Source organism: Syngnathoides biaculeatus, chromosome 7 (genome assembly GCF_019802595.1).
Source record: "Syngnathoides biaculeatus isolate LvHL_M chromosome 7, ASM1980259v1, whole genome shotgun sequence".
Taxonomy (NCBI): Eukaryota; Metazoa; Chordata; class Actinopteri; order Syngnathiformes; family Syngnathidae; genus Syngnathoides; species Syngnathoides biaculeatus.
Window position 1 is genome coordinate 27090728 of NC_084646.1, and position 25759 is coordinate 27116486.

At 40.2% G+C, this 25759-nt stretch overlaps 1 protein-coding gene across 9 annotated transcripts in view; it reads right to left on the minus strand.

Moving 5' to 3' along the window:
* Positions 1–25759, minus strand: part of atp11b (ATPase phospholipid transporting 11B) — a 108936-nt gene that overhangs the window by 4320 nt on the left and 78857 nt on the right. For 4 of the 9 annotated variants that reach the window (XM_061825301.1, XM_061825306.1, XM_061825307.1 and 1 more), the window contains 7 exons: positions 24282–24409; positions 22784–22922; positions 22338–22361; positions 21282–21347; positions 20455–20558; positions 19172–19337; positions 4041–4192 (listed from right to left, as the gene is read on the minus strand). In XM_061825301.1, coding sequence (XP_061681285.1) covers positions 4041–4192; positions 19172–19337; positions 20455–20558; positions 21282–21347; positions 22338–22361; positions 22784–22922; positions 24282–24409 — 779 coding nt within the window. Of the gene's footprint in view, positions 1–4040; positions 4193–7146; positions 7289–17921; positions 18008–19171; positions 19338–20454; positions 20559–21281; positions 21348–22337; positions 22362–22783; positions 22923–24281; positions 24410–25759 lie in introns of those variants that run through there. The other 5 variants (XM_061825304.1, XM_061825305.1, XM_061825303.1 and 2 more) reach the window with 5 other exon arrangements.

Consider the following 25759-nt stretch of genomic DNA (forward strand, 5'->3'; position numbering starts at 1 on the left):
TTTCTCAGGGCACTCCGGTTTCCTCCCAAATCCCAAAAAGATCCAAGATTAATTGGACACTCTAAATTGCCCCTCGGTGTGACTGTGAGTGCGACTTTTTGTTTCTATGTGCCCTGATTGGCTGGCAACCAGTTCAGGGTGTAACCCTGGCTCCTGCCAGTTGACAGCTGGGATAGGCTCCAGCACTCCCCGTGACCCTCGTGAGGGTAAGCAGGTAAGAAAATGGATGGATGGATACTTCAATTCCAATGTTTTTTTTAGAGCGGTTTCAGGTATTAATTTGTCCACTTGAGGTCATCCTTTAGACCCGACACGAACATGTCTATGAAATGAAGCCTGCTGTCAGAGGAGTCAAGAATACTCTCGATCAGGTTAGTACTTCATTGCTAAGTCAGCAAAAGCCATGAATGTCCAGCTACTGAAAGCTTGGCAAAGCGTCACAAGGGAGGAAATCTACAATTTGACTTTGCCCATGGGCTCCAGACTTCAGGCTGTAACAGCAAATCATTTTGAATGTCCTTTTCATTTTCATTTTTATATCTGTCATATGCTTTTGATCTCGACTCCAATGTGGTAGGTAGTGTATGAAGGCAAAATCATAACTTTCTTCTCGACCGAACTATGAACTAAAACCAACAGATCAAAAAAGTCCTTTTTTTCCTTAAAGGGAGGAGATGACATGAGGCTCACACTCTAACTCAACCCAAATTAAAATGATAAACACAAATGAACAATGATTTAAAAAAAAGCCATCAACAATGGTCTGACTCATATTGCTAAGTTAAAGACAACCGTTTTAAGACCTGCTAAATCTCAAAAGAGGCCAAATGAGTGACTTTAAACACTGGCTTGGCTGGAGGCAATAGAAACGTCTCAGGTTAATGAACTATTCCAGAAACTGAAGCACTTTCAGGATAAAATCTTACAGAACAAATCCGAGGAAAAACAAGCAGGAACATTTCTGATAAAGTGACACTTGTGGTGTGGGAGGTAGAAAGTGGAACAAGGACACTGTAATAGGTGGCAAGGGGCACAAAAACATACGTACACAGAGTACATAAGATAATAAAATTGACATGCATTGACATTTTTGTTTGGTTGCCTGGGGTGAAACATGACAGGAAGTTGTGGGGTGGACACCATGAACAATCTCAACCCGTGAAAGTCCTATGCTTGGACCACTTCGGACCATAAACAAACATGTCCTCAAGACACATCAACGTAAGGTTTTAGAATGCACAATAAAAAGCTTGGCCGTTGACTGAAATTAGGCTGTTACTGTTTAAAAGGTGTGCATGTGAAGGTGAGCTGACATTTGGAATGGGCCAAGAGTTGTGACAAACACACACAGGCACATCTCGCCTATTCATCCATCAAGGAAACCCTCTTTGACACATCGTGACCACCGTGTCGGTTCCTGCTTTGTCGCCTGGAGACCACTCAGCTGTTGCCAGCATGCGGTACTGCAGTAACTATGTTTTGCGACTGAGAAAGTAAAGATGAACGGGGTGGTGCAAAGTATACAAACAAAACCTGCAGTTGAAGTTTCTTAGTGCAGTTGTAAAGTTGAACACCAAATGCTATATTTGGGATGTTTTATGTTAACCTTTCAAGGAGCTGCTTATGCTGAAGGCTCAATTTGAATAATCCACTCCAGTAGCGCTGGTCCGGAAAATGTTTTGTCACACAGGAATTGGACGATGTATTTCGTGGTTAATATTAAAAGAAGGCCAAATGTCACTTTTAAACAGTGCACTATATGCTGAATAATTGAAGGTCTTTTGAGTTAATGAGATTTTTTACATTGCTCCAAACTGCCGTTCTTGAGTATAATACCTACAATTTTGATAAACAAACATACACTGAAGTAAGACACCGTAGTTCTGTCTTACAAGAAAACAACAACCTTGGTCTCCAATGAGTGTGGTGTGCTTGAGTTGTTTTTTGTCAAGAGGTGCTGCAGTAAATACAGGCCCTATTACAGTGGCGCTTGAAAGTATGTGAACCCCTTGAGCAGTGTAGATATTTGTTGTTTTCCCACAAATATCTCATTTGATTATCACCAGCATTTATGTATGAAATGTTTGGCAATCGCATTCATATGTTTAGTGCGACTTGTTTAAATATCCCCCAAAATTACATGAAACATGGAATTAGCGTAGGTGTGACAAATGAACCCTCACCTGGATTGGTTAAATCAAGCAGGCAAAAGACGCAAGCTAAACATTTTGACTACTACTTTAACCATTTAAGCAGACCAGTAGAATTATCTTTGGGAAAGGGTTTGGCCAGCACTAATTAAAGAAAGCAAATAAAAGAAACCAAACCCACTGTGATCTCACACCAATCAACAAAACCAAGAGCAAATGAGAACACCACCGACATGAAGAGGGTACTGACAGCCCTACCATAGGTTGAGGGTTTTCAGATGATTCTCAAAAGATTATCACGTCATCCTTCGACTGTAGGACAAATATTTTACAAATGGACAGTCGTCAACATAACAGCACAATGCTCAGGGCCCCAATTGACAGCCCTGGGCGCAGCCAGAAAAGCCAGAAGCTGCACATCTTTTCTGACTTACACACATGAGAGCGTAAAACTCTTTACATAGCAGATATATTCTGATAGGATGGTATGGCCTTGATCTATTGTAGAAGCAAACCTGAATTACGGCCAAGGTGGATTTGGACAGCATTCCAATTTTTGGTGTGACGTACATGTAATGTAACATACTATAGTATCTGTTTTGGAAAGTGAGTTGTACAAAGTTAAGGCAGGAACTCCTGCAATGCTACTTTCACAAGGCCTTTCCTAGTCTACTGGACTTGTGATCTGACTTCAGAGTCAATCTTTAGACAACTGTGAAGCATGCAGATCGCCATAGCCCAGTCCAGATTCGTTATCTGCATAAAGTTGCACGGAAAAGAAGACTCTTTGGAAATAACTCGATTTCCTCAAACCGTGCTTGTATTTTATATTCATCTTCTGTAAATCTACGCATGGTTATTGGCCAATGTTTCTTGAAAATTTAAACTTTCAATCAAGCTAATGTGTTTACATGTCCCCTGAAGGCTGTTTCAGTTGGATAAATCGAGTAACTTGATCTGCTATAATTAGGGAGTCATTTGTGTTACCCTTGATACATTTTGGAATGAACATGCAGAAATAATTACACCAAACCCATCGTATTTGACTGAGACAACAGAGAGGCCAGTTTTTACAATAATACAATCAGGTCTATTATCTCTGGCTACCGAAGTTCTGAATTTCAGACACCAGTTGAACATATTTATCATCTTCTCTGCCAGAGAAGTGCTCTAAAATGATTTGCATTACTAATACATATTCTGTAGAAATCTGTTAAAGTGCATAATAAATTTTCCCTGAAATATGGGGGAATAAATGGTGGTATTACACAGAAAAACATGAAGCAAACAGGACAGAGCCAAAGACCATAGTACAGCAAGTACAGACAAACATACTGTACATGAAGCATTTAGATCAGCACTAACGAATGGCCAACACATAACAGGGTACACAGTAATACAGAGACCTGCTGCATGCCTACACATCACGACAGGTCTCTTTTGGAGTATTGGACTGTCTGGCCAGCCAGAGGTTCACATCCACATGCCAGGTGTGACGATTATGAGCAACTGATATATATCTATAATACGGGCTATAAAGTGTCATGTAATACAGTAGAGTAAATAATATATAACTGTGGCTATAATATAAGACTTTTGGCTTGGTCAGAAATGACTTTCCCCATACTGGAGTTGATAGAATACAGAAAATATAGTGATGTTCCTAATGGCTTCTGCCATCTGCAAGGACTTTGACGTAGACCACCATTAACTGTGAAAATGCCACTCCCTCATCATTTTATGTTGGACCAATGAGTGCTTTGCACACGAGCCCTCTTGCCACACTATAAGCTGAAATGTTTAGGCCTGCAGACTGAATATTTGAAACCACGTTGTGGTAGACTTTGATCTGGACTCATAATCATTTCTTGCCGTGGTAGTCCTTCCCACCTGTTGCTGGAGACGTCGCAGTGGTTGCTGGTGGTTGGGCACTGTCCAGTCATTTGCTCCAGGAGGTGGACCAGGCGGGAACAGCCGCTCCGCCCATGTTGGTAGCAGCACAAGGACTCCACACAGCCGAGGGCCTGGGGGGCTGATAAAGACTGGTAGAATGCAAAGGGCAGAGAGCGAGAGCAGAGAAAGAGCACAAGATGGAGGATGAAAAAAAAGAACAGAGTAGATGAAGATGTAAAATGAACCAAACATTAGCATAAACAGACACTTGAACACAAAATTATGGTACATTGGTAAATAAGTTGCATGCTGTCACAAAGAAGGTACAACATTTAAAGCATGCTAACAAATGGAACTGTAATATTAAAATGAATCTAAAACAAAGAGTCTGTAAACAAAAATTCTGAATAAAGACATGACAACAAACACTTTGGCCATGCTTTGTAGTACTATTAAAAAGGATCTTAAGTCACTGATTGTAAGATTCTGAAACTGTGTATAGATGACCTACATGAAGTAAATAGTAAATAGTTTTTTCTCCTATTTACTTTTCTACTGTGATATAGCCTTGGATCCAGCATCTATCACACTGCGATGAGTCTATGAATGGCATTTTAATGTAACGCCACAGTGATTCTTTAGCCTAAGATCAGCTGTGGCAGAGTCGCCTCAAGAAGCTCAGTGCAGGTCAACTTGTCATAGCTGTTCTCCATCACTCAGGATTCAATTCACATTCCACATCATAAGACAAAGCCAGTAACTGATTCATAGGAGGCACATTTCTGATCTGCTTATAAACTTGTAAAAGGTAGAAAAATAACAACTAGCTCAAGGAAAACATGATTAATAGATGGCTATTGTAATGGTCTCTGGATTTCACACTCGTGTTAAATTTTGAAAACCATAATCATAATTTACATTTGAACGAACAAGGTGCACATTGACGTGATGAAGAATCAGGTACTTTAAGTCTACAATCAAGAGAAAGCACCCAGAAGGGTGTACAAATCTGTTACTGCTTTGTACACTGAAATGGCTCCTTGCAGAATACAACCAACTATGGAAGAATTGTGATTTTGTGTACACGTTTGTGTACACAGTTTTTTTTCCCCAAGAACCGCAAAGCATTTATTTTACTTGGGATCAAAATCTAGAGCACAGAACAGATACATTTTCTTAGCATGAACAGAACATGAATGGCAACAGTAAACTGTAAGAAAGAAAAAAAAAAATCTCAGACAAGAATTATTTTTGATTTTGATGATTAAGACTTCCTACACTCCTGCATCTGGTTATGGACTATTACTAAAACAAAAACGGATCTAAGAACAGTAAATATAGCCTTTAAAGTTAATTTTCATTGAGGCATTGAACTGTTAATTGGGGACTATAAAAAAGTCATCTTATAATTTCCATAAAGATCAATTATAAACTATTAGCTCTAAATTGATGAGTCATTTATCTGTGAAACAGCAATCGGTCCTCAAGTGTAGATGAGGTGGGTTTTTGAAAGTGTATGGAAGGTCCAAATGCACCTTTTTGCTAATATTATACTGCTTTTTAATGCAGTGTTTGAACCTCAAATCTTTTATGAAGGAAACATTTATATCTTTTGATTATTGGCAAAAAATTATCGCACAATGCTGGATTTGCCGAAAAAAGACGAAAACAAAGTGGAAACAGGCGAGTAGGAACGTGATGTCAGAACCGGTGACAACGGCAAGCATTGGAATACATTGTAAGAACGACAACGAATTTTCTGATATTTCGAGTAGTGAACACTATTCTGAAGGGTCCCATGAAGACGGTGAAGAATACGAGCTTTATAAAGGCGTTATAGGTTATCAATTTGACCCAGCTAGACAGCACACACGTTCAAATGCAGACGAAATAGCTGGCAATGAAGAAGGTGCCGAGCACGCAGGGAGCAGGATATGCCTCGTGTGGTAAACAAAGACTGGTAAGTATTTGTGAAGTTCTTGTTTGGTTTAGTTAGTCACTAACTGATAAATAGTAAAGGCTTCGATATCCTGAATGTATATACGAAGTTTTCTGTCTTGTTTTAAAATTATGCAAACGCTGTGTATGTGGTAAAGAGGTACGAGGCCACCTTCGCGTTCATTGCACAGTGTGATGGGCCTGCCTGTGCGTACTCGTATGAGAAACTATCTGCAGTACGATGTGTTTACCTGTAGTGACATCAGAGGTCAGCCACACGCGTTTTTCAGACACGGGAAACTAGGTCAAAATTCACGGACTTTGATTCATCAACACTTGTATTTTTTGGTAAAATCATCAAAAAGTTTATGCATTTTGTGGTACATTTAACATCTATTTTCGTCTAGATAAGACAATTTGGGTTATAAATGAGACATTCCATATACTTTAATCACTTCAAATCTACTGTATTTAATAAAGAACAGTGCTCTCCAAATAAGCATATTCAAGATGCGGTTAAGTGGTCAAAGTTGGTCATTTCACAATACAGTAGTTATGTACAATAGCACTGATTTGAATGACCGTTTTTAGGTGCTACAAGCATTTACATGATGCCTTATAATGTTAAGGCAGAAACAACATGGGGACAAACCTCTTCTGTCCTTGTGTTACCCTCATTTGAAAATTTGAAGTAAAAATAAATAATTCAAGACTTAACAGAATACAGGCACCAGACTATATGCTTCAAGGAAAACATGACTAAAAAGATTTTAGCATGCAAAGTACATTCTGCCTAAAAAAAAAAAAAAAAAAAGCAGATAAGACCAGGTATGACAATACTGGCTAAATTGTGGGTCGAGGAAGGACAATATTAGAGGTGGACAAGGGCTAGATAGGAGTGAATGCAAGTAGATCCAGTGGGGAAAAAAAGGTGGGGTGAAAATGAAGCAATGCATTTTGGATGCAAGACTGTTTCCCCGACAGACGCAAACAAAATCATAAATTAAATTAAAGGGTCAGACTGACAAGTATGGGAAAAGGACTGATGAAGAAGGCTTCATAACTGAATGAAGTGTCGGGGAGCGGGGAAAGGGTTGGCTGGTCCATACGAAGTCATACTTCTCTGGGGCAATGACAGTACAGTACAATGGGAGAGTAGAATGTTACTACCTAGGGTATCAAAAGTCTGGGCTGGGGACACCAGGGGGAAAATAAGCAGCTAGCAGGTGCCAATTGTCCTCCCCTGGGCACCGATGGGCTTTAACAGAGTCGTATTCTGGGCTGAGTGAACGCTCACCCGTTTCCATCTGAAGGACACAAGATGCTTACAATGAGCTCTGCTGGCTGGATGATAGAATAGATAGCTCAGCCACCTCAACCGTTTGTAGATCAGACACTCAAAAAAGAAAGCCAGTATATCAAGTATCCTTTATGTCATGCTATATATTTATCCTGCTCTACAGCAGAATTGCAACAAATGGCAATAGTAAAAAACAAAAAAAAACACCCTTTATTATTACTTATATGTTGGGCTTGCCTGCATTACACAGGCAGGTTCAGACCACAGGAAATGCAATTCAGAAAGAGGAAGTTTGTGAGAAAAATCACGCATACTTTACTTAAAAGAGTCAAAGCTCTCGAAAACTCAATATAAGGTTTAATTTATGGTGCAGTGACTAAGCTTCTTTATACTCACTGCAACGCGCCCAATTTGCCTTTACACTTGAGTGCAATCCACACACGGTTTTGTAAATATACTGCTGTTCTCCTCCAAGTTAGGGGTGTCACTAAAATCTAGTATTAGTTAGGACACCTAAGGGTGGAGTTTCCTATACTTTTTATGGCCAATTTCAGTAGTCGCTTCCACCAGGAGTTCGCTGACCTTTGTCCATTTTTTTTAAAGTTTTAGTTCTAGCTTGATAAAGATGGAGATATTTGCGTACCTCCTGGCACAGCCTCTTCTCAATCCGTTCCATTTTTTATATTTTAATGATTGTGATTATTGATGAACCAAGGGGAAAACCGAGTATGTCCTCACAGCATGCGAGTAAAACAGACCAATCATGAGAGATTATCCCCGCAGAATTCTGTGTGCGACAGTTTGTGCACTATGCGCATCAAGTGCTGCATTTTGGCAGTGCAGCCCAATGCGTTTGTCACATGATTCAACGCGGGTGCTGTTGCCCATGCAAGGACTATAAAAAGGCCTTAAAAGCATTAAACAAAAACTAATAATAAAAAGGCAACTGCAGCATAAAAAGGATTTGGCTGTGTTTGGCATAGATAAGGGCATTAGTATGAAAACCAATTAACCTGCTGCCGAGACTATAAGAATAATACGCAAACAATAAACACGAGAGCCTTTTGTAATTACCCAACTGTGACCTAATTATACAGATATAAATGCTGGAATTAATTTTTATAAACGTCATCAATTACATTAAACACCCATAACTTCAGACATTAAGACCTTGCAAATGAAGATTGACTAAAATCTAGGAATACACCCAAAATACCCCAAATACTTATTTTCATGCTATATGGGAATGGATAATTCAATGCTTCTGGACTTCTGTAACACAAAAACTCCCCATATTTTGAACCTTAGGATTCCGCTTTCCCCTCGAGTGTATACTTGGCGACTTAAGCTTAATTGGCCTTCCTAATAAACATACAGCATACAATTTTTACTTGTTGCATTAACTTTTGTAAAGAAAACAATTTTATTAAACTGGAAAAACAACAAATTCATTAATCAGTGGCTAAATATAATGGAATATTCTGTGTTGGAAAAAATATCAGCAAAAAAAAAAAAAAATACATCTATTTATAGACAACTATTCACCTTTTCTTAACACGCCAAATCAAAACTTGATTACTTTGGCAAGAATATTTTGACTTTTGTATTCTTGTTGTCACGGTTGTCGTCACATTATTTATACTATCTATAGTGATGAAAATAAGTATTTAAAAACCCTGCTATATTACACATTCTCCCACTTAGAAATCATGGAGGGGACTGAAATTTTCATCGTAGGTGCATGTCCACTGTGAGAGAGATAATCTAAAAAGAAAAATCCAGAAGTCACAAAGTGTGATTTTTTTATTTATTTGTGCTCCAAATAAGTATTTGAACACCAGTCTATCAGATAGAATTCTGACCCTCAAAGACCTCTTAGTCCACCTTTAAAAGTCCACCTCCACTCCATGTATTATCCTGAATAAAATGCACCTGTGTGAGGTTGTTACCTGCATAAAGTCACCGATCCACCCCATACAATCAGTAAGACTCAAACTTGTACAAGACCAAAAAGCTGTCCAAAGACACCAGAGACAAAATTCTACAACTCCACACGGCTGGAAAGGGCGACGGAGAAATTGCCAAGCATCTTGGTGAAAAAATGCAAGATATCACCTCGTGGGGTCTCAATGACACTTAGAAAAGTGAGGAATCAGCCCAGGACTACACGACAGGAGTTGATCAATGACCTGACCACCATTTCCAAGGTGACTAAATCATGCATGGCACGGAAGGTTTCCCAGCTTAAACTAGCACATGTCAAGGTCTAAGGTTGCCAGTGACCATTTGGATGATACAGAGGAGTCATTGGAGAAAGTTTTATGGTCAGATGAGACCGAAATTGAACTTTTTGGTCATAATTCCATTAACCGTGTTTGGAGAAACACAAATGATGAGTTCCATCCTAAGAACACCATCCCTACTGTGAACCATGGAGGTGGTAGCATCATGCTTTGGGGGGGCTTTTCTGTACATGTAACAAGATGACTGCACTGTAATAAGGAGAGGATGACCGTGGCCATGTATTGTGAGATTTGGGGAACAACCTCTTTCCCTCAGTCACAGCATTGAAGATGGGTCATGGGTGGATCTTTCAACATGACAATGACCCAAAGCACACACCCAGGAAAACCAAGGAGTGGCTCCATAAGAAGCTTATCAAGGTTCTGGTGTGGCCTAGCCAGTCTCCCGACCTAAACCCAATAGAAAATCTTCGGAGGGAGCTGAAACTCGGTGTTTCTCAGTGACAGCCCAGAAACCCGTCTGATCTAGAGAAAATCTATGTGGAGGAGTGGTCCAAAATTCCTTCTGCAGTGTGTGCAAACCTGGTGAACAACTACAGGGAACGTTTTACCTCGGTAATTGCAAACAAAGGCTACTGTACCAAATGACATTGGTTTCTCAGGTGTTCAAATACTTATATGAAGCTGTATCACACAAAGAAATTGTTAAAAAAAAAAAATCACACATTGTGATTTCTGGATTTTTCTTTTTAGATTATCTCTCTCACAGTGGGCATGTACCTATGATGAAAATTTCAAACCCCTCCATGATTTCTAAGTGGGAGAATTTGCAATATAGCAGGGTGTTCAAATAATTATTTTCTTCACTGTAGCTATTATCATTATTAATATCTCATTTTAATTTGTATTTTCACAAATATTTTAGATTGGTTTGCAGCCAGGAGCCGTACCTCTTTATCCCTTACTCAGCATACATATTTTTTCACTTATAACATCTGGGGACATAATGTCAAGGGTCTCCCAGGGTGCCTCAAAGCAAAGTAGATGAAACAGTCATGAGAATCCTGATAGTTTTTTTCAATGCACGCAGTAACAACAACATGAAGGCCCGGTTCCAACTATACAGCATGTTGGCAAAGATCAATTTAAGACCTGGGAAACAAAATCTTACATGTGGTGTAATTTTCATTGTGAGAAGTGGTTATGTACTCAGTAATTGACATTTACACTATATTGCCTAGATTATTTGATCACCTGCCCTGACTCACATAAATTTGGGTGACATCCCATAAACTTGGGAGCATGGAATTGTCCAAAATATCTTTGCATGCAGAAAGATGCAAAGTTTCTTTCAGTGGAAGTAAAAATCCAAGCTCCTTAAAAAAAAAAAAAAAAAAAAAAACCAAAACGCAATCTACTCTATCCTTTACAGAATGCAGTCAGAAAAGCACCATTCTTCTAGCAATCACCAAACGCACTAATCCATCAGATGTAGAAGCGTGGACCGTCACTCCAAAGAACGCCTCTCCAATGCGCTACTTCAGTTATCCTGTGATTTAAACTACTGCATCTGATGGTTTGAATTGCACTTGGTGATCTATGGCTTGAATGCAGGTGCTGAGCCAGGAAAACCCATTTCATGAAGTTTTCTGCGCACCGTTATTTATTCATGTGTTGCAATATTTTTCTCAACTTTTTTTTCGTTTGTTCAATGTATGTATGTATGGATCTATGTTGTTAGTAAATGGCTGAATGCCTAATTCTCTGGGAGATACATGGGTCATCTGCAAATTTTTCTGTCGGGTTGTTTAAAGGAAAATTCCGGTGGTTTGGAGTAACACAGAATCCAATAGGCCATGTAATATGTGCTCTATCTTGATAATGAGATGTTAAAGGTCAAGTGTCATCCATATAAACATTCTAAAATAGATATTGTAATGAAAAATACATAACATTATTCACTTCAATGTCTATACGAAAAAATAAATATGAGAGGAGAGCGCGTCATCAGTCACTCACATTTGACGGGCTCAACCGCGCTCACGCGCCTTCGTGCTCTCAAATCTGATTAGTCGTGCACGAAGGCGTTTCAATTTTTTCGGAGTAGAAAAAATAGATATTGAAAGACGTTGCTCATTTTGTGTGATCTTGACATTAATTTACATGTTTATTTCATAAACATTGTTAACTAAACTAAGCTGCTCCAAAACAATCAGTATTCACCCGGAAACAGGAAATGCAAGTTAACCGTACTGAGCATGTATGGAAGTTAGGCCGAAAGACCATGTTCAGAGCTGCTTCACGTACTGCGAGCGGTTTTATGTCGAAAATCATCAATATAATGAGCCATGTCAAAGGAAATTCAGTTACACCAGAGGCACTCAATGCGTGACGGTGTGGCCCCCCCCCAAAAAAAGACAGACTATCATCCACCTCGTCGCTTGATTCAGATGTGGCCAATACTTTGAGCGCATGCATATAAAGGCGCGCTCTAGCAAGCCGGCCTATTATTTACAGCAGTCCCGCGATGCGTGAAACCCCCCCCCCCCCACCAACAATACTTCACGATTGCCGACAGGAATGTTTGTTACAATGTGTTGCTAGCTTGTTGCCACTAATGCTGATTATGTTGAACTAAACTTTCAGCATCTTCATTACATTGTGGATATTGACCGTTCGTGTTTATTCTTTGACAGGCCAGTGCATTTATCTTTTCTTCAGATAAAGTTTGTCAGATCAAGAATAGAATTATTGATGAAAATCTTTAAATATGATTTTATATCATGTTCTACTTATATCAGTTGAAATTGGAAATTCTCATTTCTGAGTGATTTTTTTTCAGTTTTAATTATGTATTTGTTTATTTTATTTTGAATTTACAGTTATGTTATATTAATCGAGTAAATTATTTTAAGGTCTTTAGATTCCATCCCTAATCACACCCACAACTTCATCTGTGAGCAGGAATGACTTCGCCCGTACATTTTTCAAATGTGAGTGACTGGCGTCATCCATGCGCAAGGTTGTTGATGTCTCATTCGACATCCAAGTGGTCGCCATATTGGCTGCATCTTCTGTCCGTGTCGTCACACTGAGACATTTGCCATTGAGAACATGCCCCTTCTAACACGGAAACTTTTTTCGAAGAAGAAAACATCTCTCAATGGAGTGAAGTGACCAGGGCAATATTACCCTATCGTTTCGAGCCGTATGCGGATCACGGCCAAACTGCATGGAGCCAACCACCTCCCAGTGCGATTGACCTCCGCATGCCGGTGATAAAAAATGCCGCTCGCAAGCAAAGACGCTGGCATGGCCAAACCGCCTCCACGTCCTATCCACCTCTGCGCGGCGATGATAAAAACGCCGCACCCGAGCGACGACAAAACCACAGCCAGATCGCCTCCATGTCCGACCCATCTCCGCACGGCGGTGATAAAAACAACGTTGCCCGCGAGCGATGACGACGCCGCAGCCAAACTGCCTCCACGTCTGATCCAACTCCACCCCTCATGATAAAAACAATGACGCCAGCAAGCGACAACAACACTGTGGCCAAACTGCCTCACCGTCCGATCCACCTCCGCACGACAATGATAAAACCGCTGCCCCGCAAGCGACGACGCCGCCGCGGCCGCCACGCCCAAACCGCCTCCAAGGCCTAACCACCTGCACGTCCGATCCACCTCCGCGTGGTGGTGATAAAAACAATGCTGCCAGCAAGCAACGACGACGCCGCAGCCAAGCTGCCTCACCGTCCAATCCACCTTTGCATGATGGTTATAAAACCTTCGCCCGCAAGGAACGACGACACCACCACGGCCAAACTGCCTCCCCGTCCGATCCACCAACGCACAGCAATGATAAAAACGATGAGCCACCCTGGCCGAAGCCGTGTGGACAATGCCGGCAGCGATTGACAAGGTTGGCTCGGCCTTGTCGACAAGGGGTGGCGATCCACAAGGCCTGTGGAGCCTGTCCTTCAGCGGCTGCTGCACGGAAGCCTTCTGATGCGCACATCAACACATTTAGCATCCCTGATTTATGAAAAATTAGTTTTTTTAAGTAGCTGTATACACACCTACATGTCATTTAGAACCCACGAAGCTCTCATCCTTTGTACCTGTGCAATCCAGTTTTCACGACGAACCGGGTCTTTGGAAAAGTATGAAGCGCGAATCCATCCTCCTGAGTGTTCGAGCAATATCCAGCAATACAACGAGCCGTCAATCTGGCTAATACGAAGGAACAACGAGCTACCTTCCAGCAGGTAAAACTCGTATAAACAGACGAGAGCGCTTGAGTGCGCCACTGCCCTGTACATCATTTCCTGCTTCTTCTCAAAAACAAAGCCCTCGAGAGAATTTTCATGGCAAAGAGCAGAGATGCGATGCTGAGGCCACCAAACTGGACACCCTCTACGCCTTGGCTACACCTAAAAAATAATGTGTCCATAAAAGTTATAAACAAAATCGGTGACAAAGGGTTGGCTGAGTCCAACTCTCACCGGAAACGAGTCCGATTTACTGTCGGCAATGAGGACCAAACTCTGACAGCGGTCGTACAGGGGCCAAACAGCTCGTATCAAGGGGGTTCGGTACTCCATTCTCCCGAAGAACCCCCCACGGGACTACCCGAGGGAAACGGTTGTCGAATGCCTTCTCCAAGTCCACAAAACACATGCAGACTGGTTGGGCGAACTCCTTTGTAACCCTCGAGGATCCTGCCAAGGGTATAGAGATTGTCCACTGTTCCACAGCCAGGACAAAAACGACATTGCTCCTCCCGAATCCGAGACTCGACTTCCTGACGGACCCTCCTCTCCAGTACCCCTGAGTAGAGCTTACCAGGGAGGCTCAGGAATGAAATCCCTCTGGAATTGGAACACAACCTCTGGTCACCGTTCTTGAAAAGGGGGACCACCACCCCAGTCTGTCAATCCAGAAGCACTGTCCCCGATGTCCACGCAATGTTGCAGAGGCGTGTCAACCAGGACAGCCCCACAACATCCAGAGCCTTAGGAACACCTGCAGGCGGAGGGAGGCTACCCTCTCATCAACCGGGGTAAACCCCAATGTATGTAATTCGGCGGTTTGGAGTAACAATGTATGAAATAGGTCACTTATTATGTACTCTGTCTTGATAATGTGATGCTAAATCCTCTCTCATCTAATACTGTTTTGAGAAAATTTTTCTCAACAATTACAAATTTTCAGGTGCGCTGCCATTTCTTCGGGGGGAATGACGCGGAGATCGCTCATGGAGGAGCTCAGCTGATGTGTCCGCAACTCGATAGACTCCACATCATTCCCATTCGAACAACCATCTGAATATTTAACATTATTTATAGCCACAGGTTCAAAGCTGTATGGAAGTATTCCTCCGTCTTCCCGATCAACTGATACTGCTATTTGTTCATCAGATGAGGATAAATCTGACAAATCAGCGCTGGGCATAATAGTGTCCCATGTAATTCAGCTTTTGGAACAGCATGTAACACGTCACATCCCCGCATGTAGGTCATGTGACTCGCGAAAATATTAAATGAGAGAAGATTTAAGGGTGCACTGTCATGAAATGCATTATTTTTAGTATGTTATCAATGAAAAAAATGGCAGCCGGTATGGACCCAGCCGTTTTTTTCCACCACAAAACATGATTTTGACGTATATGGCATTTTGTATCTCCCGCCATGAAAATCCTCTCGAGGGATTTGTTTCCGAGAAAAAGCAGTAAGTGACATACAGGTCAGTAGCACACTTAAGCGGTCTCGTCTGTTTATACTAGTTTTACCTGCTGGAAGGTAGTTTGTCGTTCCTTCGTGTTAGCCAAAATGCCGGCTCGTGTTATTGCTGGATATTGCTCGAACACTTGGGAGGATGGATTCACTTTTCATACTTTTCCAAACGACCCAGTTCGCCGTGAAAAATGGATTGCACAGGTGCAAAGGATGAGAGCTTCGTGGGTTTCAAATGACAGGTAGGTGTGTATACAGCTACTAAAAAAAAACAATAGTTGGGGGAAGGGGGACGTAATCCGTAAGTCAGGGGTGCTAAATGTGTCGATGTGCCTTGTGGATCGCCACCGGGACCGGGCGGGGACGTGGTTTGGCTTCATGCGGTTTGCCCGTGATCTGCATATCATCTAAACATGGCTCGAAACGATAGGGTAATATTGCCCTTCACTCAGTTGTGAGATGTTCTCTTCTTTGAAGTGTTTCTGTGTCAGAAGGGCGTGTTTGTCTCCCATAGTAGGTGCCACAGCGTGTTTTTAATGGCGAACGTCCGAGTGTGACGTCCCGGACAGAAGATGCAGCCAATATGGCGATCCCTTATATGTCGAATAAGACTGTGCACATGGATGATGCGCTCTACGCTCGCATTCATTTTTTCGTATAGTCAATGAAGTGAATAATGTTATATGTATTTTTCATTACAATATCATTATAGAATGTTTATAGGGATGACACTTGATCCTTAAGGAGCCATTATATTCTTACCATAGACCATACCGTACCATCGACTTTGGTCGAACTCGAAGGGCGAATACAACAAGTCTAACAAGAGTTCCTTTGTGAAATCAGTTAATGCGGTTCCCAATCGGCGATATGTCAGTATCCCCTTACCCATTCGCGGTTCACCGTTCGTGGTCCCGCATACTCGTTGATTTCTCTCTCAAAATGTTTTTTTGCCATCCGTAATGTACCTTACCATATTTTCACAACCATAAGGTGCACTTAAGTCTTAAAATATTCTCCTAAATAGACGGAGTACCTTATAATGCACGCCTTGTGTGCACACCAAGTTCCAAAATGTTTAAATGTTGTTGTGTGACTACTCCAATTAAGCACAGCTGAACACTTACGTATTACATCGTTCGCATTAGTGTGTGTTTTGGCGTGCATGCAGTGAGGAACAATTGAACTTTTACATATGTAAGCAGAAGACACATTTTTTCTTTTGTTAGTCACCATGTTGGTCACACCGAAACAATAGCACAACTAGCAAATAATAAAACAGTGACTGAAGACAAAAAACATGCACTTTAAATGCTATAAATAGCCGCAAAGCATGCTGTGAGGCACACTGCCTCGTGAGCCCCGCCCTGTGGTAGCATCCACGCTAACATACACTAGTTTGCATGTATGTCATCTATGTAATGAGTGTGTTTGGTTGTAAATTGAAATAGTTATGCCTAAAAACATTTACAGAATTTGGACCTTGGTGCACACATAAGGCGTGTCATATATTTTTCGTGGATTTTCAGGATTTGCGGGGAAAACGTAAACCCGTGAATAATGAGGGAACATTGTGATATTTATATACACACACACCCACACAAACACACACAAATACAGATCTATAGTAGTCATGCTATATACAGTATAGAAGAGTGATTTTTGACAAAGTCCTCCAGAATGTTGTTGGTTCTGTTTAATTTAATGTAATATAGTGTGTTCCAAATTACACAACACTGTTTTCGTAAATTTTTTCAAATAACAAATGAAAATAATATATTAATATTTTTGATTACCAACTACAATAATTTTATCATAGTGATTTTTTTTTACCAATCCCAAGACACAAATCATGCACAACAGAATGGATTCTGTCATGACGGATTATTAAAAGCAGAAGCTATTTTGACCCCTAACCTTTTATTTGATCACGCTAAATGTTAACAGAAGAGTCCCTTCTCTGTCTGATACCACCTCAATCACTCAGCAATTTAGCGTTTAGTCCTTGGATAGTTTCTGACTGTATCTCATTTCAGGATCCTACACTTGCATCCATGAGTTCTTGTTTGGGGTTTACTGCCACAGACCCCACATTGATCATACTTTCAAAATGCTCCATAAATTCTCAATAGCAGCTTTGAATGCATGTTTTCTGCTGAGCAGCAATTAATAGCCTCTCGCTTACAGCAATGCATTTGCCTGTGAAAGTTTACTAAATATCCGTGGATCTGTACAAACCGGTTTCCTTTCGCCTGTCATGTTTTCTCAGTAGTGTACGATCATTTCATTGAAACATTGTTTGATTTCATTTTTTTACTAAAATTATTTGTGTTTTCATTGGTTTTCATCAGCAGTAAAAACATTTTCAACCAATATGCATAAAAACAGAAACTTGCTTAACAAAAATTTCTCAAGTAATTCAATTCCATTGTTTCATTAATTTTTTTTTTATCTTTGAAATTATTAAACTTGTCTGGTAGTAATATTGATAATCTACCCACACAGTAGAAACAACATATGACCCCCCCCCCAAAAAAAAAAGTAATGAAAAAAAAAAAAGAAAAAAATGTAATTCTTACTCGACTTAAATTCTTTTTGCATAATGACTTGGAACACAGTGTATTTTATCCCTAGGACTGATTCTGTCTCATGTCCTCTACCTAATTTTGCCCAGTGGATTCTTGGATCTGGACAGAGGTTGAAGAGAGATGAAGTCATCACCCATTACCCCACAGTTGGAAAACATCTACACCAGGAAAGGAGTGAAAGCATACAGAGAGGTTAGACACTGAAAACCACACACCCACCCTTCACACGCACACACATGCACGTACGCACGCGCGCGCGCACACACACACACACACACACACACACACAAGGACAATGCTAGACAAATGTTAGAGCAGACATAAGATTAGAGAGGATAATTTTTTTCCCTCAGAAAAAAAATTATGAAATTTGTTCCCTCCTAAAAGATGAACATACACATTTTGACAACTGTGTTAGTGCTTCATATCAAAATGTGGTCATGTACCACTTATTGCCGTACTTCTGCTGTGAGAAAAGTGTGTACTTGCAGCCTAAAGCAGAATACAGAACTCAGTAAAAAGACCATTTTCATTTCAGCGTTCTTTTACAGATTTGTCTACCTCCAGCCCCAGTCATATTTAAAGACACGGAATGTCTTCATTATTAATAGAATCATTATTGTATAGTCAGTTCATACAAGACAAAAGGTAATTACACCAGTGTACAGGCTCCATCAGGAGTCTGTCTCTCCGAGCAAAAGCTGAATTATATTGACATCTTTGACGTAAAATGATTTAGGACCCAGGATGAGGGAGATTATCAGTGGTCCTGTATGTCTTCTAGTTCATACTCATTGTACCCACAGTTGATTTCTTCACACCAAGATGCCTGAGCTTGGTGCAAGTCTACATGTTTGTCTTTGGTGGCCTTTTACAGCTCTTTGGTCTTTGCCATAGTGGAGATAGGAGTGTGATGGTTTGAGGTCATGGACAGGAGTCTTCTATACAGATAATGAGTTCAAACAGGTTCCATTAATAATGGTAATGAGTTGAGGAAAGAAGAACATATTGAGGTTCCATGTCTGAGAGAGCCAGAAATCTTGCTTGTTTGTAGGTGACCAAATATTTACTTCCCACCATAATTTGGTAATTAATTCTTTAAAAATCAGACTGATTTTGTGGTTCTCAAACATGAGATACAATATTCCTAAAATAAAAATGACATAACTCATCTTTTTATGTGGGAGAACATGCACAATTGGTGACTAAATACTTTTTGCCCCACTTCATACTAATACAAGGTACAGTATATAGTTAATTGCTCAAGACAATGTCAAATACCACATTATTATTGTCCCCAAATCCTTTGCCACCCATTCTACCTGACTGTTCTGTGTGCTGGTGGGCAGCAGATGTCGATAGAACACCTTCTTCACAACATCTGGAAAGAGGCACGTTATAATGATGATGATGATAGCAAACCAGGCAGAGCCACTGGATAGCAGTTGGACAAACACAAAATACATATCCTGGGTGTGCAGAAATGGCCTGTAAAAGAAAACAATGTAATGATTATCATAAGGGAAGAATTTGAATAGAAATATCAAGGCTTGAAATAATTTTTTTCCTTTGAGGAGCAGTTCTGCTCATAATTTCGTTATTTGAGGAGCAAGTTTCTAATTTTGAGAAAAAAAGTTGGGAAATTAATTGCACAGGGACCAAAAGCAAGGGCTTTGTGAAACAAAAATAAAACTGGAGGCACAGCTAACTGCCTGATGAGTCGGCTTGTCCTGGACTACAGACTTTGCCGTCTCCTGCCTGATGGCAGCAGACTGAAGTGGCTGTGACAGACAGGTGGCATCCTTCCGATGCTAGTACTCGAGTATCCTCCAAAACCCTCTTCCGTGAGGGTACATAACCCATTTTATCTGTTTTTCCTGTCTGACAACATTTGCCATGTTTTGCCACCTACATGATGCAGCTTCTTATCCTTGCACCAGACTGCAAGAAAGAGGGATGGGGTGGTGTGGGGGATGTTGAACAAATAAATGAAAAACTCGAGGTCATCATGGGTGGGTTCCGTACCCACTGTACTGCCGTAACTTTTTGTGTGGAAAATTTCTTGTTCACAGCTGGAAACACAAACTGTTTTAAATGCCCGGCTGGCATTATTGCATTTCTTTTTTTTTTATGCTGTGCTCATTGTGAAAACACTGCTTGTGTATATAGCTGTGTTTTCAACCGTATGCTTGGCGCAGGCTACATAGCAGGCTACATTGCTTCAAGTAAACATGTAATTCACTTTGTTTTATAATTACTTCTCCATTCCAACTAGTAATGGGAATGTACAGTGAGAACCCTCTTTTTAAAATTATATTTTGTCATTATAATATACTTAAGTGCTACAATATGCTCAAGAGGCAGCCTCCTGTTGTCGTACAGAATCTGTTCCTCAAGTTTGGGCTCACAAATCAAAGCAAAAACTTGCCGATTGATGCTGCATATCGAAAAACTCCCAAGTGGTGTCATTCATGATCTCTAAGCGTCACTGTATTGTCTAAGATTTCAAAAACTCCCACCAACAAATACACACTGGATGGATTACTTGCAGTATGAGATTGTCAGTTGATGATGAAATATATTCAATTTCAGGGATTTTCCTTACCAGATGATTCCTCCATAGAAGAGAGAGAAGATGAAATAGAAGGCTATTGAACCCCATGTCACAAAATGATTCATCCATGTCCAGAAATGAGTTTCCAATGCGAGCTGTTATCAATGTAGAAAAGGAAAGAACAGACAGCTAGATGTAAAACATTTATATGGACAGGTTATGAACCATTCCTCTGTGACAATATGTATCAATGCTACTGAAAAAAAAAATAAGACCTTGGCAAAATAGAATACCGTATCTTCTGCACTATAATGCGCACCCAAGAGCCTTCAAATGTCCCAAAAGTTGACAATGCCCCTTATAATCTGGTGCACCTTATATATGGATCAATACTGAGCCGCAGCAGGTCTCGCAACTACGGTAAGGAGCCGCCGACTCCATTTTCCCCTGTAAAAGTAGCAGCGCACGGTCCATGCTGGGATATATGACTGTGCGAAGCGTGGTGTTTCATTTCCATTTGTGTTTGTCGAAAGACCGCAAAATGGTTCCTATTAAGAGACACGCTTATGACACAGAATTTAAACTCAGTCACGCAGTAGAACACGGGAATAGAGCAGCAGCCAGACAGTTTAACATTAACAAATCAATGGTGCGGAAGTGGAGGAAGCAACAAGGTGATCTGCACCACGTAAAGAAGACTAAACAGAGTTTACGAAGGAACAAAGCAAGATGGCTACCCCAGCCTCTACTGTAGTGTCTAGTTTATGCACCTTATAGTGCGGGAAATATGGTACTTTGAAAACCCACTAAGATCAGCTGTGATGCATGCATGCACATACAATACTATTTTAATTTTAAAGCAAACATTTGACTTTTACCTTTAAAGTGACAGTGATGACCATGACTGTAAAGACCAACGTTCCAAAAGTCCAGTTACCAAACATCTGTAAGTGGAACAAAATTACTTTGGTGATATAAACACAATGAGTCAATTCCTTCAACTGTTTAAATCCAGTTTAAAGTATTTGCTGTTATTTCCTGTTGTCAATAATGTCATTAGAGTTATACAACAGCAATGTCCTTCTTGAACTTTCAACTTGCGATAATTTATAATCTTTTCTTGGATCTTTTTCTCTTGTTAAAGATGCTTACCTAAAAGTTGATTAGCATCTGTTACATGTTTACACAAAAGGCCTGTTGCACACTCCGGCTGAATAAAACTAGACCTGACCATCAAATAAAAATAGTTGCTGACCCCTTTTACGACAATGTGATCTGGATCTCAAGCAGCTTGGGTTCTTTTCTTCACCAGTCTTCCTCTAAACCCTTGGACCTTGATTCCCTAGTGAAAGTCACTTTTGTCATGAAAGAGAATGTTGGAGCACTGGCCAACAGTCCAGTCCTTCTTCTTGGCACAGTTGAGACCCTTCCTACATTGGCTCAGGCTCAGAAGTGGCTTAACCCCTGGAACCCAACAGTTATAGCCCATTTCCCGGATACGTCTGAATGTAGTGGTTTTTGAAGCTGTGACTCCCGCTTCCTTGCACTCTTTCTGGATCTCTGCTAGATTCTTGAATCTTCTCTGTTGGATAATCTGTTGAAGCCCATGGTCATCTCTTTTAGTAGTGTGTCTTCTGCCACATTTTGTCCTTCCATTAGACTTTCCATTGGTACGTATGCTTGGACAGAACACTTAATAAAAAGCCAGTCTCCTTAGCTCTTCTATTATTAAAATCCAACCGTGACCAACTTGGCAATAAATAATTAATTTTAGACAATTTATGAAATCAAAAGTGAGTCTAAAATAATTTATAGTATTTCAAAGAAATAAACCTTTGTTTCTTAAAAAAAATACTGCAAATAAAAAAACGGTCGTCCCCACTTGAGTGTCACCCGCCCCACAGAGACCTTTCAAATGTAGAGCTGATGCTTACCAGCTGCCTGTTAGCTCGCAAGATCTGAAAACATGCACACCATGAAGGCAGGAGTCAATGAAAGATGGCAAGAGAAGATAAGCGAGAAAAGTTAGGATGATACAAATTGCAAACGTGCAAGAGGAAATGGGGGGCAGGAGGGGACAAGAGGCAGGTTTTGAAAATAAAACTAATTCAATTCCAGAATGCCATACAAGTTGATAATGAAAACTTACGATTAGGATAACAAAACATAGAACATATAAAAATGGAGAGTTAAGGGTAGTTAGTGACTGCAAAAAGGCATGCAGGTAGAAATAAAACGACTGTGTACAGTATTGCAATTACTCTAAATGATCATTAACAGAATAAGCAACACTATGGGTAGTGAGAGTTTAAGTTCTTTTTCTAAGGTCTGATAAGACTAACACCAGCACAAGAACACAATAACACAATGACGCACACACCTGACCATTGCCCATAAGTGTAGTATCTTCGCCCATCAGCATGTACGATCCAAAGAAAAAGACAAAAGCATGACAGAACCCCAAGATAGTCCAATAGAGGAACGTTCGGAAAGATAACAAAGAATTCCTGCTGATGTCTCTGAAAGAAATAGAGAAACAACTCTTAAAATATTCTGGTAAACATTAGATATAGTACAGTCTGCATTTACATTGGAAAATTGACAGTTATTAACAGAACTTAGTGCCTTACTGGATGATCAAATACATGATCCACTCAACTGGTAAAGAATTAAAAAAATATTAGCTGTACTTCATAAGTAAAACAGGTTCAGCATGTACTATTATAAGAACTATTTTATTTTTACATTTTTTATTTTATGAATTATTTCAGTTAATGGGAGATTCATCCACAGCAGTACAGTGGTGCCTTGAAGTTGGAATGCCCCAAATATCATGCAACATTAAATGAGACCATTTTTTTCCTGTAAAGATATGCCCAAAACTTCCAAGACTTTGCAAAATGGAGACTTCTCGCTATCTTGAGTCTTTAAGGCCACGTCATACACACAAATTTGACAATGCCTGTATTGCATCACGTGACCCATGCATTGCACCGCACAGCACCTTTCTGTAACTTGTTGGTAGCCTGCCGCGCACACGTCAAAGAAAGTTGCTGCGCGCAGAAAGCTCTGTAGCTCATCTCTTGTGACTGGCCCATTTTAGAAATAGATATATGATCATTTTAGTTTTGATGTGACACCATGATTGTGCATGACATGTAAACTAATGACTTGCCTACACCTGTCATTGTGTAGGAAGGTAAGCTTGTATTTTCTGCGTACAAAAGTAAAAGTGCAATTGTTCCTCACTGCCACGTGAGCACCACAGTATGTTTCATGATCGAGTATGTTATACCGTGCCTCTTCCCAATAATACGGTTTGTCTTATGTATGTGTTATGTGAAAAAAAGAGCACCCGTAACAGAGACTGCGCCTTTTAATATCGAGTGCCTTATGTCGTGAAAATACGGTAATTCGTTGATTAGATTATTTTTCAAGAATATCCTAATAGTTTGAATTATAAAAATAAAGTACAGTATATTGAGTTATGTCAGTTTTTGTTCCATTCCTTTTACTGTTGTTTTAGATTTTTGCAGTGGTATTGTTCCAGTACCGGTATCGACATATATTATGCAGATATGGTATGGAAGTCAGAATTTTGGCATCATGACAGCACCAGGGTCAATGTGACCTGCTCAATGGCGAGTAATACACATGCAACATACATTTTTTTATAAAGGGAAAAGATAGGTCTGGCCCCCCACACGCACTTAATGAATAAAGACATTTAGTAACAGCATTGTGTATTTATTTTCTTAATCAGAAATCAGGAAGGGACCAAAAACATTTTCATGGCACTGTATATTGACTATATACTCTATTACATTTTACATCCCTCACATAGTAAATCTGGTGTATTACAGATATTTAAACAGTACCTGTAGAGGACTGGTTTACTCTGCAGGACGTGTGGATGAACAAGCTGTTCAAACAGACTGTACACAAGGATGGGCAGTGAGGTGAAGCAGATGTTGTACAGTGTCAGGTAAACACTGTCATACAGAGTCTAGAATAGAGAGTAACAACATCAACATATTATTCATCTTCAAATTAGATCTTGAGCAATGTTCCCCCTAAGCTGCGCAACTGCGCATTTGCGCAATTGTTGCAAATTCAGCGCAGATGAAAACAGATCCAGCGCAGTGAAATAATGACGTCTTTTGTTTTTATTTATTTATTTTAACACGGCAGCACCCTGCCTCTCACAACGAGCTGCTGTTCGGCCACACCGGGCAACACACTCCGCTTACTAGTTTACCCCTCCGCACTTAAAGGGGTACACTCATAATTACGAACACCGGCCACCAGCACTACTTTAGTTAGAAACACAGTCTGGGCAACGTAGAGCAAAGAGAGTTAGACATGCTGCTTAAGTTTACTCTCGATAATAATGGTAAAAGTAACAAAAAAAAGTGTTGTTGCTTTAATGAATGTCGGGGTATGTGAATAATTGAAGAAAGTGGTGAAACTGGACAAGCTTTTCTCTTTCATGAGTAAAAAGGTCTGGTCTGAAAAAGTAGAAAGTGCAGGATGAGATAGTGCATAATGTTAAAATTACACCTTGGCACAACCTGATAGAGGATGAAAGCACAGACAATGCATAAAAAGCTAATTCTGTATTTTATTTATTTTATTATTGTATTTCTTCAAAACTTTAATTTTGACTACCATAGCTATGCAGATGACAGTTATATTTAGCGGTGTCTCCAGATGACTACAGTTCAATTGAGGTATTGTGCCACTGTCTAAATCAGATAAATAATGATGAGCAAAAGTTTTCTTCAACTAAACCACAACAAAACAGAACAATTCTTTTTGGCAATAAAGAAAAGAGAATTGCTGTTACTAAACACTTGGACTCTCTATCTTAAAAAACCAAAGATCAAGTCCAATACCTTGGTGTTCTGATTGATCCCAACCTGACTTTCAACAATCATATCAAATCAATCACAAAAGCTTCCTTGTACCATCTGAAGATTATATCTAGAGTTAAGTCTTGTATGTGTCAGGTAGAAGAGGAAAAGCTCATCCATGCTTTTATCTCAAGTAGACTGGACTGGACTACCCCCCCCCCCCAAAAAAAAAAAAAAAGAGTATTAAACAGGTGCAGGTCATTCACAATGCTGCATCTCGCATTCTGGCCAAAACAAAGCAGTCAGAGCATATAACTCTAATCTTAAAGTCTTTGCACTGGCTTCCAGTGAACTTGAGAATAGATTTTAGAGTTATGCTACTGGTCTATAAATCACTAAATGATTTAGGTCCTGAATACATGAAAGAAATGGTTACGGAATACAAACCCAGTAGAGCTCTGAGATCAACTGACTCAGGTCAAATAGTGGAGCGCAGAGTCCAA